Source organism: Trematomus bernacchii, unplaced genomic scaffold (genome assembly GCF_902827165.1).
Source record: "Trematomus bernacchii unplaced genomic scaffold, fTreBer1.1, whole genome shotgun sequence".
Lineage (NCBI taxonomy): Eukaryota > Metazoa > Chordata > Actinopteri > Perciformes > Nototheniidae > Trematomus > Trematomus bernacchii.
The window spans coordinates 7,243,823-7,261,446 of NW_022987616.1; the positions used below are offsets into that span (position 1 = coordinate 7,243,823).

Genomic DNA, 17,624 nt, shown 5'->3' on the forward strand with positions numbered 1-17,624 from the left:
ACACTACTAGTACTCAAAGTGTCACGCTGAAACACAAAGTATTCCAGCGATAGGAATAAAAAAAAAAAAGGCAACAGACAACGGATATTTTCAGTCAGTGTAAAACAAAAGCCAGAAAGAAGACGAGAGAAAGAGATAAATTAAACTCCTTTGGGTTTCAGTTTGACTGAAAATAGATTTGTTCACAATAAAACACAATAAATACAATCCAAGACACGACGGATATACAAAAAAAAAAATGCCTTCAATTATCAGCAGGATGGGAGAAACTTGCATGGACGGGGACACAATGGAAAAGAAACCATAAAGAAGTCAAACTAAAACATAACTACCGTCATAATACATGTTATATGTTCCTATGCAGCTGAGATAGATGAAGCTGTGCTTGATTTGGTCCGTAGTATCAGAAGGAATATCGTCTTTTTTCTGTGTTCGTCTATCCCTTTTGCCAAAAAGATCATTATAGTGTAAAGCATATCTGTGTAGTAATGACCAGATCTACTGTGCTGAATAAATAACTCGGTTTTATTGAATCTCACTCACAGATTTATCTCTACAACCAACCTAGACCTACGTTTATTCTTAGAGCTACTTTTAGATGTATATCTGAGAGTATAATACGATTTACTGTTAATGGAATCAAAAGGCATGAACAAGGTCTCAAACCTCGTCGTAACTTCTGAAACCACCGAGTAAATATCTAGATATTTGGCGACTACAGGTGTTTTTTGGGGAGGGTCCATTGTTGACTGAATATCAACTGAACAGTCGTTATGAAAACCAAAAGCAATAATGTTACAGTTTCATACAGCATTAATCACACGAGAAAACATTACAGGGTCATCATGGGAACACTTTGCATTTCCACAAAAGGTAATGATATGTTTTTTTTTTTTAAATAGGTCGCTACGATGCAACACCCGGTCTGAGGGCTTTCAATTTCCTCTTCTCCCTTTTCACATTTGTACCTTCGGAGACATTTCTTCCATCCTGTGCATTGTCATTGCCTTTAGATGTCCCAGTATTTACAGTGGAGCGCTTTCAGCAAACTAAGCACCGTAAAATATATGTCTTTTTTTTAAATGCATGCTTTTTACAGATAAGTCCCTCTGTGCATTTCCTTCTTTTGCTAGAAAAAGGAGACGGTCATTATGTACATCGGGAGGAGAAAAGTGTCTACATTTAAGTTGATGAATTCCCTCCAGAGCCTCCTCTTCAAGCCCCAAAAAGTCTTCCAAATTCTGCACGCAGCACTGCAGTTTTCTTTTTCAGCAATACACAACGACACAAGTAAAAGGGACTTGTCATGCCATGCAAAAATATCTTTCACTACGACTGCACCCGTGTCTTTTCTCCTGTCTGCCGGGCTGAGGTTGCAGTGGGTCTTTTTGTCCAATGGGAAGCTTTCTCTACAGTCACATGCTGGTTTCGCAGCTCGGAGACAGACTGCCATCCCCCGGTATCAGGTGGATATCGGATGTAAACATGTGGTTCTCTACTTTGTGTCCATTCTGGTTGCTTTCAGCCTTCACTTCCTCTCCTTGGGCGCAATTTTGTGCTGAATTGGGCGACAAAGGTGAAACTGAAGCGCCTGCAACCTCCATCAGATGCTTTTCCTCGTGGTTTTCCGTGGATTGATCTTCATCACCCGGTGGAGTGTCTACCACCAGCCTTTTGGGCGTCAGAGGACATGTTTCCTCCTCTGAAATGGGAAGCAGTTCTTCGGTGCTGGGGATGAGAGGAGACGTCTCTCCGTCCGGGGTCTCGTCCTCCAAAATGCTGGAGCTAATGTCTCCAGGAGACGTAGTGCTGGGCGGAGTCAACGGACCTTCAGCGGGCGATTTGGGGAAGTTGGCGTTCAAACCTTTTATTTTGAGAGGGTTATTCCCCCTCGAAGCAGACTCCAAAGCGCTGTTTTTAAAGCTCTCCTCCTTTAGAAGCTCTGACCCGTCACCTGCGGATTCGTAGAGGCCATCTTTGAGTTTGACGCCCTCATCCATGGACCTTAATTTGCTGAGATCCAGATACGGTGGTGCCCTCGGGTGCCTGAGTCGACACGGCCCAGTATCTTCCTTTTTGTAATTAGAGTCTTTTCTGTCGGACGAGCAGGGCTGCACCTCCGTCATCTCCAGCTCTACTTCCTCTTTTAAAGTAGCGTCGGGGCTTTGAGGTTTCCTCGGGGACACGGGCGCCGTCGTGCTCAAAGTGCTCATGGAGCTGTTGAGGTTGCTCAGAGACTGGGATTTGCCCATCTGGTTGTACATCTCCTCCAGTTTCTGCACATTCAGGTGCTGCGGGGTGCGGTTAATCCTCTGCGGACTCCCTGTGGTGTTGACGGTGATGTGTTGAGGCGAATTCTGCATCTCTGGGTTTTGGTTCGCTGGAGATTTCAGGTCTGACTCGGAGGAGGCGTGCCTGGTGGTGCTGCCCCAGCGTTCGGGCGACATGTGGTTCTCCAGGGAGGTTTTGTCCTCTCCTTTCTCCACCACCACGTCCATCAGCTCCATGCTGCGCGCAAAGGCATCTTTTAGGTTCATTGACACGATGCTGCCGTTCCTCTTGGCTCTCTCCAGCGCCTCCCTCCTCTTTATGGCCTTCTCCTGCCTCTTCTGCTCCTTGTAGAACTCAGAGAAGTTGTTCACAATGATGGGGATGGGCAGAGCGATCACCAGGACTCCTGCAATGCAGCAAAGCCCTCCGACTATTTTACCGAGTAACGTCTGTGGGTAAATGTCCCCGTATCCCACCGTGGTCATCGTGATGGTCGCCCACCAGAACGACGCGGGGATGCTGGTGAACTTCGTGGCGTCTTCATCCTTCTCAGCGAAGAACACCAAGCTGGAGAATATCATGATGCCCATGGCGAGAAACAAGATGAGCAGACCCAGTTCGTTGTAGCTCCTGAAGATAAGATGAGAATCAGAATCAGGTTTACACGTACGAGGAATTTGACTTGGTGTCGTGGTGCATACAGTAACACAAGAATGAAAAACACAGGTAGAGAACTAGAAAAATATAAAAAATAATGCAGTTAAGAAATAAGACTTTATTCATTGTTGTGCCAGAATTACAAAAATACAATAATCAAAGCAGCATAATAATAGTAGTACACTAACAGTGCAGTGAAAAAATGAAATAACTACAGGAAACATAGATGGTCTCATAATGAATGTAAATATTAACAGTATTTAGTAGTGCAAAAAAACCGTAGTGGTAGTTACGTAATTGCACGTTATTTATCGAACATTATTAATAATAATAATAATAATAATGCACATGTTATATAGCAGCGAGTGTTTTGTAATGATGGTAATGGTATTTATATAGTATATATATATATATATAGTTTTTTGGGAGAAAGGGGTAATATCAGATTATTTTCTTCTCCCTGCTGCTTTTCGGGTACGGTGCATAATCATAGTAGTATACTAACAGTGCAGTAAAAAGAGCAACCCTTTTCGGGTACGGTGTGTTTATAGAGACATGTTTTGTAAATAATAGTTATACATAGAAAAGACAACTTAAACTAATGTGCATTTAAAAAAGAGGAATAGTTTCGGCGGAAACTTAAAGGTACCATGGGGTCAGATTAACATGTTCCAAAGGGGGGATCGTTTAGCACGAAACACTTGAAATAACTAAAGGATACGTTAAAAAAGAAAGTAGAAAGAAAGTGAGGTCAAAGAAAACTATTGCTGCTAAAAAGTGAGCAATGATTGAGCTAAACATTTCAGATGTGTGTATCTCACACTGCTGTCACTTTGATTCATGTTTTATTATCTTTGCTTTTAAATGAGTGTTTTTAAATGTCATTTCATAATATGTTTCTTAATGTCTTTCATTTGTGTAAAGCACTTTGAATCGCCTTGTGTTGAAAGGTGCTGTTTAAATAAACTTGCCTTGCCTTGCGTTAAGTTGTGCATACCATGAACGGAACACATACAAATGAAATATATACCTTTTCAAGGTGAAGCCCAGAGACTGGAGGCCCGTGGAGTGCCTGGCCAGCTTCAGGATCCTCAATATTCTCATGATCCTGAAAATCTGCACCACGCGGCGCACGTTCTGAAACTGCAGCACGCTCTTGTTGGACTCCGTCAGGAAGAGGGTGACGTAGTACGGCAAGATGGCCAGCAGGTCGATGACGTTCAGCGGGCCTTTGAAGAACTTCCACTTGTTGGGAGAGGAGAGGAAACGGAGGAGATACTCCATGGTGAACCAAGCGATGCACACCGCCTCCACGTGAGCCAGCTGAGGGTTATCGCTCGCCTGACCAAACTCATCCATCACCTGCAAATCCGGTAAAGTGTTGAGAGAGAGAGCGATGGTGGAGAGGATGATGAAGAGGATCGAGATGATGGCCAGAATCTGGAAAAGAGAAGAATAACATGTTAGAAAAGACAACAGGAACTTACGATACGATACGATAATACTTTATTGGTCAGATCAAGTCTGAAATGTGACTTGCATCCCAGCAGCTCCATGTGTAACATCTGTTGTGTAATAGAAGCTTTGAATGAAGAACAAAGCGAGTCCAAACTTAATGTGTTTCAATATATCCATTTTTTTTTTAAACATTTATATTTTATTGAACATTTTCAAAAGACAAAAACACACGGACAAGGACATGGCTCACATACATTACAAGTAGGACAGGACATAACGTGAAGGGTGGGGGGTAGGGGGATTACAGTGTCAGTTACATTTGATGCATATGGCGTTGTATTTATACATGGTTTGCTTCATAATATAGGCATTGTTTAATAGGTAAATAAATAGATACATATATATATATATATATGCACACATATGTACATATACACACACACATCTCTTCCTTTTATGATTAATTCACCTATTCATCCATTTCCCATTTAATTTCACTTCATTCATTATTATTACCGTTATTTTTAGTTTCTTCAGAGCTTATTTCTCTTTATTTATTAATATTATTAATTAATATTATTATATTTATTGTTGGCAGCCGAGATGGTTTGAGTCCAGGAAAGCCCTTATCTTATCCCAAAGCCTGTTGTCTGGCTTAACCAAATATAACAGGGAGAAAGCAGCTTCTTCCATACTTAAAGGGGACCTACAGTATCATGCAAAATGCACTTTTGTACGTCTGTTATACATGAATATGTGTCCCCGGTGTTCCAGGGAACTCACCAAGTGTCAGAAAACACAACCCTCTCTATTTTCCTCCATACCCAAATCTCTAAAAAAGGGGCTGCAACGGATCTGATAAAAACTGATCCAGATTTGAACACTGTCCTGACGTCAGGACGGTGGCGCTACGGCTATTGGGCCAACTCCACCAATCAGGAGGAGACAGCCACGGCCATTGCCGTTCGAAAGCGCTGGAGACGCTGTAGTACATATGCCAGGCCTGTAGATGGTGCTGTTCTCACAGAATCAACCCTTGCTAAAACAGAGCTAACATTTTTCAAATTGAGCGAAATGAGGCATGGCTAAAATGCATGATCTGTTTGGTATTTTGAAGAAAAAAAAAGTATAAATATGCCTTATATAGGTATGGTCCGATACTATATTATTCAAATATAGCATGATAGGTCCACTTTAAGATTATATCAATTTAACAGTTTCCAACAAGAACGGTGGAAGACGGAGAAAATGCACTCGTATTCATTTCAAAATCATAACAGGAAGGTGTAAGAGCAGGACACATACTTGCACTTCAAAATAAAGCATTTCCTGTGAAACATTATACCCTTAACTTCTGTCAAGAAGCAAATAAACAAATATTTGTACTGCCTTGAATAAAATAAGTTACAACAACATCAACAGACAAATATCAAGAGACACAATACATGAAAAACAAACAACAAACATTTAACATAACAGCACAGTCACTGAGAGAGAACGTGCTCACAGAGCCTTCATTGAGCTCTGTACTGAGAGGATGGACTGGAGCACAAAGGAGAAGATGCAGTAACGGCTGAATGGATATAATGGAAATGAATGCATGTCAACGTTTAGTTTGTATGGAAAGGAGACGATAGCACGGTAATGGAAACAAATGACAAAAGAAGGAACCAAATGAGTCATTAAATCTTGCATGCAACATTGATGGATGGATTATAAAGTGAGGACGCCATTTAAATAGGGAGGAAAAAGTAGGTCAGAAACCTATTTTGGAAATTGGGGAGGTGTGTGTGTGTGTGTGTGTGTGTGTGTGTGGTGTGTATGTGTGTGTGTACACTGTCTCTCTCTCTGTGTGTGTGTGTGTACACTGTGGTCTGTCTGTGTGTGTGTGTGTGTGTGTGTGTGTGTGTGTGTGTGTGTGTGTGTGTGTGTGTGTGTGTGTGTGTGTGTGTGCACTGTCTATATGTGTGTGTGTGAGTGTGTGTGTGTGTGTGTGCACTGTCTATATGTGTGTGTGTGTGTGTGTGTATGTGTGTGTGTACACTGTCTCTCTCTCTGTGTGTGTGTGTGTACACTGTGTCTGTCTGGTGTGTGTGTGTGTGTGTGTGTGTGTGTGTGTGTGGTGTGTGTGTGTGTGTGTGTGTGTGTGGTGGCACTGTCTATATGTGTGTGTGTGTGTGTGTGTGTATGTGTGTATGTGTACATTGTCTCTATATATGTGTGTGTGTGTGTGTGTATGTGTGTGTGTACACTGTCTCTCTGTGTGTGTGTGTGTGTGGGTGTGTGTGTGTGTGTGTGGTGTGGTGGTGTGTGTGTGTGAGTGTGTGTGTGTGTGTGTGTGTGTGTGTGTGTGTGCATGTGTGTGTGTGTGTATGTCTGCACTGTCTCTGTGTGTGTGTGTGTGAGTGTGTGTGTGTGTGTGTGTGTGTACAATGTGTGTGTGTGTGTGTGAGTGTGTGTGTGTGTACAATTGTGTGTGTGTGTGTGTGAGTGTGTGTGTGTGTGTGTGTGTATGGTGTGTGTGTGTGTGTGTGTACAATGTGTGTGTGTGATGAGAGGATAAAAGGACTTTGGCTCCACCTGTTGGCTTCAGTCTATAAATCCCTCGCTCTCTCTCAGAATATAAATGTTTGCTTTCAGTGAAAAAGAAAAGTATCTGCAAACTAAAAACTTCTGTTCGTTCTTGCAAAAAAAGTCCGAATGCTTTCCTATTGTTCGCTCAGTAAACGAATGGGAAAGAACATCCTGTGTCATCCTGCCCGGTCAGCTCTTTACCTTGACCGGGATTTATTGACCTAGATGGATTAAATGTGACCCTAATTGTCCTGGCAGAGGTCTGTTTTAAATGAGAGTGTGTGTGAGCAATGTAAGGTGACTGAGACAGTGTGTTGTGTGATGTGTTGCTGCAGAGTGAGAAGTATCTTCTTTAGTAGCACTCCATGTTTTATCAGAGCAGAAAGCAGAGAGATATAACTCTTTACAGCGCTGCAGGGATTAGCTGATGCCCTTTTTCTTTTCACAGCTCAACTCTTGAGTCTCTTCCCACACAGGTGAAGAGTATCTGTCCTACACACTATAATACTGCAATACTTCAACAACTCCAATCCAGTGCACGGAAACAATCTGCATTCGTCAGTGTGAAGTCCTCTCTGACCTGAGCTATATACAACCTATTAAAATCTAACGAGAAAAGATTGAAGAGTCTCAGACAAGATGGGAAAACAAGGCACTGAATACTGATCACACGCTGTTTCCTTTGGGACGAAAAGTGAAAGCAATGCAGGGATAAGGCTCAAGGATTTAGGGGTCAGACATTTCTATATAGTCCATCCATTAGCCTCTGGCACACAGGGAGAAAAGTGGCTACATTCTCATGACACTGCCTGAAATAAAACTACGAAATTCCCTCTATTAGGCGAGAGAAAAGGGGGAATGAGACGCCTGTTATCACTAAATGAATGCCTCTGCTGCTGATTAGGTTAAACCTATTAGCAGCTAAGTGAGGCAACCTGTGTCTCAGAGAGGATGCACATCGCTTCACGACTTCTGGCGAGAACATTTGAGGCTCGTCGTCCGGTGCCAAGCCTTCGATCCCGGAGAAGCTGTCGCAGAACACCTTGGCACCGAAAGGTAGAGGAGTAGATTAGGTATAAAGGGAAGTGGTAGCGTGCAAAGAGCTCAACCGTGACTACACACTTTTTAGAAATAGCTCTGGGTCAGGAAGGGAACTTCAGGGAATCATTTTCAAAATAGTACCAAGCAAGGAATGAAGCCGAGCAACTTTGAGATGCATCGTGACATAAAAACGTTGATTTTGAGCAAAGACAACTATGAGAAACTGAAGGAAACGTGAAGGTGGAAGAGTGTAAACATCTGTTTTTTAAGAGTGAGAGAACGACCAATCCCGTAAACAAAATATTCTAAAATGAAGTACGATTCGGCAGCTGCATGGATTATTTCTCACCCTTATCATTCGCAGAAACACAATTTAGTGAACTGTTTTAGTAAAAGATATCCAAAAACAAGCTGTCAAGTTGATTTGGTTCAAAATGGGGCGAAGCCTGCGAGCTAGTTCAGGCAGTCAACTCGAGCACTTATGCTGCATTCATACATAACGCCCCTTGCCACTCAACAACCAACCAAACAGAGTGTCCTTAATATGCCGCTCTATTTAACCTGCCAGATATCTCTCTGCTGCTGTTGCTGCAGTTACTTCCACGTCGCTGCTGCTTGCCTGCCCCCCCACCACCCCAGCTTCCACCTGTAGGCTCAGGGGTTAGTTATTTAATCATCACTCATCGTGCTATGTATATCTGTGGAGTGATGAGGCCCGAGCCTAGACGCCAAACTCAACTATATGCTGCTTCTAATAAACATGTTAAAGAATGAGTTGTCTGACTGAAATAGTTTCAAGCAAGGAATGAAGCCAGGCAACTTTGAGATGCATCGTGACATAAAAACGTTAATTTTGAGCAAAGAATACTATGAAAAACGCGAAGGTGCAAGAGTGTAAACATATATTTTTTTAAGAGTGAGAACTATCCATCCCATAAACCATTGCAATTGTGTCTGAAGAGAAAAATATCCTTAAATAAAGAACGATTCAGCAGCTGCACGGATTATTTCTCTCCCATTTGCAGAAACACATTTTGGTAAACTAAAATGAAAAACAAGCTGACAAGTTGATTTGGTTTCAAATCTGTGAGCAGAGCATCGAGGTTTCTCTCAGTTTATAAGCTTATTGGTAGTAAATTAAACAACCCCAAATTATTCAGACACTTGCAGAAAAACACATTTAATAATGAAAAAACCTTAAGGTCAATCATTCTTTAAAAGGATGAATAATCTTTATTTAGAATCACACCTCCTGCCTGAGAGGACACAGTTCATCTTTGACTCCTCAACGCACACACAGACACACACACACACACACACACACACACACACACACACACACACACACACACACACACACCACACACACACACACACACACACACACACACACACACACACAGAGAAAGTGATTAATGTTTTCACTGACCCACACCCATGCAATCTCACCTTCCCACACGTTTTCCCCCCCGTGCTCACGGACAGTTTTTAGCGCGAGGATGAGCAACGCTGAGGTGGCTCGCATTAACCTCCTGTAATTGAGTGGGAGTCGTTAAGAAGATCAATTACTTGGACTCAGTCTGCACTGCCCCTGATCTGCATGTGTGGAGGCATTAAGAGAAGCATCCCATGCCGTGAGAGCGGGATTAAAAAAGAAAGAAGCGGAAACGTGCCGCGTCTGTTGAACTGGAAGTGACCCAGAGAAGGGAAGAAGAAACAGGAATATCTTACTCAGTTTCAAGTCTCTGAACAGGAGGTCAAAGAGTACAACAACAGGGACTACAAGGTCACTAGTCTCCTGATCAGTTTACCTAACTAATCAATACTACCTGCTGAACAAGCTGTATAAATATAGGCTGAGACGATGAGATCGAGACACACATTTTACTGGAATTTATAAACTGTTTTTGAAAAGAAAACATCATAATGAAATGCAAAATGAAAGCTATCATGTGTGAGAAATGATTAATATTTAGTATGTCCTTAAGCAAAGTAGTTTTATGGTCTTTCTCTGTCCCTCCTGTGCAGGATCTGACCTCTGACCTCTGACCAGTCGTGACACCCGATTGGCTTAGACGTGTTATAAACGTCATCACATGATTCAGCTCTTTAACGATGACCGTGCAGAAACCAGCTTCAACGAGGACAGATGGAGAAAGAGGGAGATTTATCACATGACTTTTATTTTTAAACAATACCCTGAGGTATCTCCCTGGGTACTCAGCACATTATGAAACACACTTAAAAAAAAGAAAAGAAATCACTTGATGAGTGTTGTTAAAAAACAAAAACCAGCTGGCTCCATCGCCCTCAAGGGACAGCTTAAAAAACGCTTTAGTAGAATATCTTTTGGTGAACACCCACCCTCACAATTTCATCCAACAGCTCCTTTAAGGTAGCATTAGACCCCCGAGACCTAAGGGAGAGTGTGAAGTTGATCCAGAGGAGAAAGCACTGAGTTAAGAGCTCTCTGGAGCCTCTCTGTGAGCCTCTCTGTGAGCCTCTCTTCATTTCAATCTTCAGCCGCCCGACATCTCAACAACTAATCTTGAAATGGCAAGAATCACCTTTATCCTCCTCTTTTAAATTCCTGCAGGAGGAATAAAAAAAGGCCGACTAACTCTGGAAGTAGTGGAGTACAAATACTTCGTTAAGTACATGTTTCTGGTATCACTACTTTACTCCACTACTTATTTTTCTGACAACTTTTACTTTGACTTCTTACATTTTGAACACAAATACCTGTACTTTCTACTTCTTACATGTTGAACCCAAATACCTGTACTTTCTACTTCTTACATGTTGAACACAAATACCTGTACTTTCTACTTCTTACATGTTGAACACAAATACCTGTACTTTCTACTTCTTACATGTTGAACACAAATACCTGTACTTTCTACTTCTTACATGTTGAACACAAATACCTGTACTTTCTACTTCTTACATGTTGAACCCAAATACCTGTACTTTCTACTTCTTACATGTTGAAACCCAAATACCTGTACTTTCTACTTCTTACATGTTGAACCCAAATACCTGTACTTTCTACTTCTCACATTTCCCAAACAGGCTGGTTCCTTTAGTTTGAATGTGTGTTTGGTGGCGTGATCATTATTATTTAGAGTCATTGCGTGCCTATTGATTTGAACACGATCCGTGTATCCATCATTTCCTGGTCTTCTCTAAAGAAGAGGGACCAATGAAAACGTTGTCATGTTGCCGTTGTTCAGCATGGAAACATTCATTAGCTAACAATGACATTATTGTTCTATTAATATAAAGGGAGGTCAGGTACTCTTTAAAACAGCTGCTAGTTATGGGGACTTTTTACTGAAGTACATTTCAAAGCCCTCTTTACTTTGACTTGAGTAAAGAAGTTTAGTCAGTACTTCTACTTTCACCAGAGTATTTTTAAACACGAGTATGTGTACTTCTACTTGAGTAAAGGATGTGTGTACTTCTACCATCTCTGCCCACTAACTCCTCTCTAAGTGTCCTGTCATCAGTGACAGCCTGTGGTTACGCCCCTGCAGCTGCATCATACATCAGTGTGACGGAGGAAAGAGGAGAAATAACACATGGCGACACCGGGGGAAGGGTATTGATTGGGAGCACATCACATTATGGACACTGAGCCGAGCCCTTATTGATCTGAGAGCTGTTATGGACCATGATCCACCTCGGAGGTCTCCACTCGCTCCCTCCCTCTTTTGTGTCATCAATTTGTGCCCCGACAAATTGAGCCGTTCTTCAGGTATGATAATTTTTTGCTGCGAAATCAATCCGGGTGATTATGGCTATGGAAATGCGGATTGATCTCGGGATGCTATTTCATCTGCTGAGACCACCTCTTCCAGGGGGATAACTGCGTCAACGCACGCCTGAGTGTTGTGCATGCATTAAAATAAAGAGTACTTAGTTAATTAAATGAACTAAAACCCTAACTTTACATGAACCAGTCGGCGATTTCACTCCATGACTCAGAAATAGGTTCAGGAGGACCCAAATGGCACAGTCTCCTAAATGTGCACAAATTCTGTTAGCGAGCCATTACCGGCAATTAATGAGAGCACTAAGTGAATATGGCATTCTTAAGGAAGCTGGCACACACACTTTAAGAGAGATTTATAAAGCATGGATAGTGAGGCTATGACTTGAATACATGCACCTTTTAGAGAGTGTTATAATTCATCAACAAACGAGGGCAGACATCTTCACTCGCGCTCCGTCAGGGCTCTGCTGCTCGAGTGCCTTTTTCTGTGGCGAACATCCAAAGACTTCACAGAAAAGCAGAGAGATATTTGGAGGAATGCCCACAATTTGGGCCTCAATTTTAAAACCATTAGTCTTTGGACGAGATAATTTAGTTCATAAAGCAGTGGGGAGAAAAATGGCAGAACTGATTCGACTGAAACTGGTGCAATATGTGCAATTGGAAATATGCAACACAATCTGATAAAGGGAAAGTCTCCAGTGTCCATCTGGCAAACTATTTTTGGCAGCTCCAGTGGGAGTTCAGTATTCATGATAAAAAAAAGGCTTATTATTTGGAGGAAAAGCTGAGCTGCTGGTATATCTCTGACAGTGCAGTCAATAATTGAGGAGGATATAACCCGTAATGTGGCGTCTTTCATACTGTGTCACTTACAATTTAATTTGTCATCAGCTCGAAGTATACGGCGCGTCCCTCTGTGCGTTGCAACCTTTAATCAGCAGTGTCGGCACGATGTGATTAAAGTTTCAGGGTCGATCTCAGCGAGGTGCCGCACAATCAGCACGAGAGAAAGTTTGCACAAAGCTTAATGGACACAACTCTCTTTCACTTTCATATCGTCCTCGCTGGAGGCATGCAGCAGCGGGGGGGGGGGGGCCACGGATATATACAGCAGAGAAAACTAGATAAATAAGCAGTTCTCATCAGCAGTTTGCAGGCCACCCTTCGCTCCCAGAGTACTTCATTTATCCATTATATTACAGGAGAGAAAACAGAGCAAGAAGCAATAAAAACCTTCTTTCAAATGGCCCTTCAACGTTATTGAGGGGTCTCCCTGTTGTGTCTGCTTTTTCTTCCCATCGTTGTAAACACAATGTGCTTTTCTCTCACTCCCCCCCTAAAGCCCTTTCACTCCTTTGCAGGATTTATTAATACAGATATTTGTTTGTGTGGTTTTTGTAGCCACAGGGAGGAAAGTGGGCTAGTATGAAATATTTATAGTGCGTTCATCCGTCAGGCCAGTATAGCTGCACAAACGTGCCGGAAACACAACAGAAAACAACTGTATTACAGCTCACAGGAGGGACAAGAGCATGATGAGAAGATTTAAATATCATATCACATCGAACACAGTTTTTTTAAGGTGTCTAGAGGGTTGGAAAACAGTGAAGGGTCCCCAATCCACATTTCTGAGGTTTTCCCTTTCCTTTAGTGTGTTATAACGGTGCATGTTAACCTCAGGAACATAGTGACATAAATAATACACACTCCTATTGGCTAGCACTCCAACACATGTACGTGAATAGGCATCTCTAAGCTGTTGACCAATCACAACAGAGCCGGCCAGCTAACCAATCAGAGCAGCTCTGGTTTCAGACAGAGGGTGAAAAGAGGTGCTGCAGCACAGGCAGTATGAGAAAAATAAAGAGCTTTGTGAACATTAAAGCATGGAGACATGTAGAGACACTACATACTGATATACACCTGAACATCAGCAGGAGAGGACTCTTTAAAGTAGAGACACTACATACTGATATACACCTGAACATCAGCAGGAGAGGACTCTTTAAAGTAGAGACACTACATACTGATATACACCTGAACATCAGCAGGAGAGGACGCTTTAAAGTAGAAGACACTACATACTGATATAACACCTGAACATCAGCAGGAGAGGACTCTTTAAAGTAGAGACACACATACTGACTATACAGCTGACATCAGCAGGAGAGGACTACACTCTGAACATCAGCAGGAGGACTCTTTAAAGTGAGACACTACATACTGATATACACCTGAACATCAGCAGGAGAGACTCTTTAAAGTAGAGACACTACATACTGATATACACCTGAACATCAGCAGGAGAGGACTCTTTAAAGTAGAGACACTACATACTGATATACACCTGAACATCAGCAGGAGAGGACTCTTTAAAGTAGAGACACTACATACTGATATACACCTGAACATCAGCAGGAGAGGACTCTTTAAAGTAGAGACACTACATACTGATATACACCTGAACATCAGCAGGAGAGGCACTCTTTAAAGTAGAGACACTACATACTGATATACACCTGAACATCAGCAGGAGAGGACTCTTTAAAGTAGAGACACTACATACTGATATACACCTGAACATCAGCAGGAGAGGACTCTTTAAAGTAGAGACACTACATACTGATATACACCTGAACATCAGCAGGAGAGGACTCTTTAAAGTAGAGACACTACATACTGATATACACCTGAACATCAGCAGGAGAGCACTCTTTAAAGTAGAGACACTACATACTGATATACACCTGAACATCAGCAGGAGAGGACTCTTTAAAGTAGAGACACTACATACTGATATACACCTGAACATCAGCAGGAGAGGACTCTTTAAAGTAGAGACACTACATACTGATATACACCTGAACATCAGCAGGAGAGGACTCTTTAAGTAGAGACACTACATACTGATATACACCTGAACATCAGCAGGAGAGGACTCTTTAAAGTAGAGACACTACATACTGATATACACCTGAACATCAGCAGGAGAGGACTCTTTAAAGTAGAGACACTACATACTGATATACACCTGAACATCAGCAGGAGAGGACTCTTTAAAGTAGAGACACTACATACTGATATACACCTGACATCAGCAGGAGAGCACTCTTTAAAGTAGAGACACTACATACTGATATACACCTGAACATCAGCAGGAGAGGACTCTTTAAAGTAGAGACACTACATACTGATATACACCTGAACATCAGCAGGAGAGGACTCTTTAAAGTAGAGACACTACATACTGATATACACCTGAACATCAGCAGGAGAGGACTCTTTAAAGTAGAGACACTACATACTGATATCACCTGAACATCAGCAGGAGAGGACTCTTTAAAGTAGAGACACTACATACTGATATACACCTGAACATCAGCAGGAGAGGACTCTTTAAAGTAGAGACACTACATACTGATATACACCTGAACATCAGCAGGAGAGGACTCTTTAAAGTAGAGACACTACATACTGATATACACCTGAACATCAGCAGGAGAGGACTCTTTAAAGTAGAGACACTACATACTGATATACACCTGAACATCAGCAGGAGAGGACTCTTTAAAGTAGAGACACTACATACTGATATACACCTGAACATCAGCAGGAGAGGACTCTTTAAAGTAGAGACACTACATACTGATATACACCTGAACATCAGCAGAATATGTCGTCTTCAATCGAAACATTTATAAAAAAGTGCAGACTTCCTGCAACTTTGAGACAAAACATCTATTTTATAAACTTTTGCTGAACCCTATAGGTCTATAGAGCTAAACTAAATACCAATTTCGAAGTTAAAGAGTTCAGCCGAATCAATGCATCGCAGTTTTATCACACTGAATGTTGAAAAAAAGCCCAACAGATGCTCTTTCCTCTTCCAGTGATGATGGAGCAGATTATAAAACAATGGCTCTCTGATTTCACACAGAAATGCAGATCATTACGAGTCGACCGCTGTCTCATTTGTTGGCTGAAATCACAGCAGTTTGCTCACAGAATTGATTAACTCTGACTGTTCTGTTCTGTGGAAAGTGTATCAGACTTTATTATATCTCCAGCTGTTGCACTCTAAGACTAGAGCTGTAGAAAAGACTGCACCGGAAGACATGATGCTAACGGAAGCTAATGAGATGCTGCTAGGAAGCAAATACTATTTTTTACTTTTAATTTCTATTTTGAGATGTTTTCATTTTAGAATTGTTTATTTCTACCCTTTTCATTTCTCTCATGTGCAACGCCTTGTCTTTTATGCTGCTGCAACACAGACATTTCCCAAATTTGGATCAATAAAGCACATCTTATCTTAGATTTCTAGGTGATAGTTGGCTGGGCATGCTAACATTCGTAGCGTGCGTTAAAGCAGATTGAAAAACACTTTTTCAACTATTAGCCTCAAAACTATATAAACTAGTTTTTGCAAAATATACAACGGGTTTATGTGAACGGTTTGTCCATTTAAAAGCCCATTTGGTCTTTATTTCTAAGTGAAATAGAAGCATTAATTGTTGAAGAATCAGTGTTCGAAGTAGCCTCCTTCAAGCTAAAGCTAATGTTAAAGTTTTGTTAACATTTGGAGCTTAATTTCCAACATTTTATAACGGAAAGGCCAATTAGGTGCTATTATTATGCTTCTAGAAAACAACTACAAATGAATGCTCGATTTCTAGGTGATAGTTAGCTGGACATGCTAACGTTTGTGGCCTATGTTAAGGCCCGGACACACCAAGCTGACACCAAAGAACTGACACAGACGGACCCCAGACTGTTGTGTCACCTCACGTCTCCTGCGTCTTGCCCATGTGTCGCACTGGAACACACCACAAAGACTTCAGCCGACGGCCAAGAAGCACGTACGAACTGCGCATGCGTGAGTGGCAATAACTCTCCTTACCAGCAGGCGGCGGTAGTGTGTATTCGTCATTCAAAAGAGGCAACCGGAAGACAGACTGTGATACACCGAGAGAAGAAGAACAGATAAGCTCATGGGGCTTTCCCGAACCTGTGTCGATAGCTGGAGTTAAATGAAATCTCAGATTTGCCTTCTTAATAGTTTGTTTGGGTCCCTCACTTCCGTTTCGCTTCTCATGCACTGATTCGCTAGCTGAACAGCCAATCAGAGTGATTTATTTGGCCGACTGCCCACCGATTCTACATGTCGAATCGGTGGGTTTTCGGCGGAAAAGGCGTCGGCACGGCTGAGAAGACACGACGGTGCGGGACACACCAATCTGAGTAGGGCGTGTCGACGCTCATCGTCAGCCTGACGCCCATCGACAGCCAAAATCGGCTTGGTGTGTCCGGGCCTTTAAAGCAGAAAAACCCATTTCCCTTTGTTTTAGAAGGAGAAACAACAGACACACGCCTCCAAACTCTATAACTAGTTTTTTGCAAAATATAAAACGGCTTTATGTGACGATTTTTACAAAGTTTTGGAGCTTAATTTCCAACGTTTTATAACAGAAAGGCCAATCACGTGACATCCAGCAATGCTGACCAGCACAAAGCAGCACAGCAGCACTCAGGTCAACTTAAACATTCATGAGTCGGCTGCCACACAATGAATTCATAACATAGCGTTTTAAATCCTGTACTGCATCTATAGCAAGGCCATTTCCGAACTCAACCTTGGGAGGAACTATCAATCGAGTGCATCGATGAGTTTATTTAAAGCTCCGAAAGGATCCTTGAGCCTTCAGCGGACTGAAATAGAAACCTAATGCCCCTCTTTCTGTAACGTGAACCCCTGCTATCAGATTCCTCCAGTTCAACCAAACTTCATCGGGGCATTGAAGACAGACTTCCCACAGTGTGCTAATGCCATTTCCGTGTGTGACTC

The 17,624-nt window shown here is 42.1% G+C and overlaps 1 protein-coding gene across 1 annotated transcript in view; it reads right to left on the reverse strand.

The window, feature by feature from the left end:
* Nucleotides 1–1,033: 1,033 nt before the first annotated feature.
* LOC117484026 (potassium voltage-gated channel subfamily B member 2-like) overlaps nt 1,034–17,624 on the reverse strand; it is a 112,457-nt gene continuing 95,866 nt past the window's right edge. The window contains exons 2-3 of the mRNA XM_034132433.1: nt 3,959–4,368; nt 1,034–2,901 (exon numbers count right to left, since the gene is read on the reverse strand). Coding sequence (XP_033988324.1) covers nt 1,416–2,901; nt 3,959–4,368 — 1,896 coding nt within the window. The 3' untranslated portion in view covers nt 1,034–1,415. The remainder of the gene's footprint in view (nt 2,902–3,958; nt 4,369–17,624) is intronic.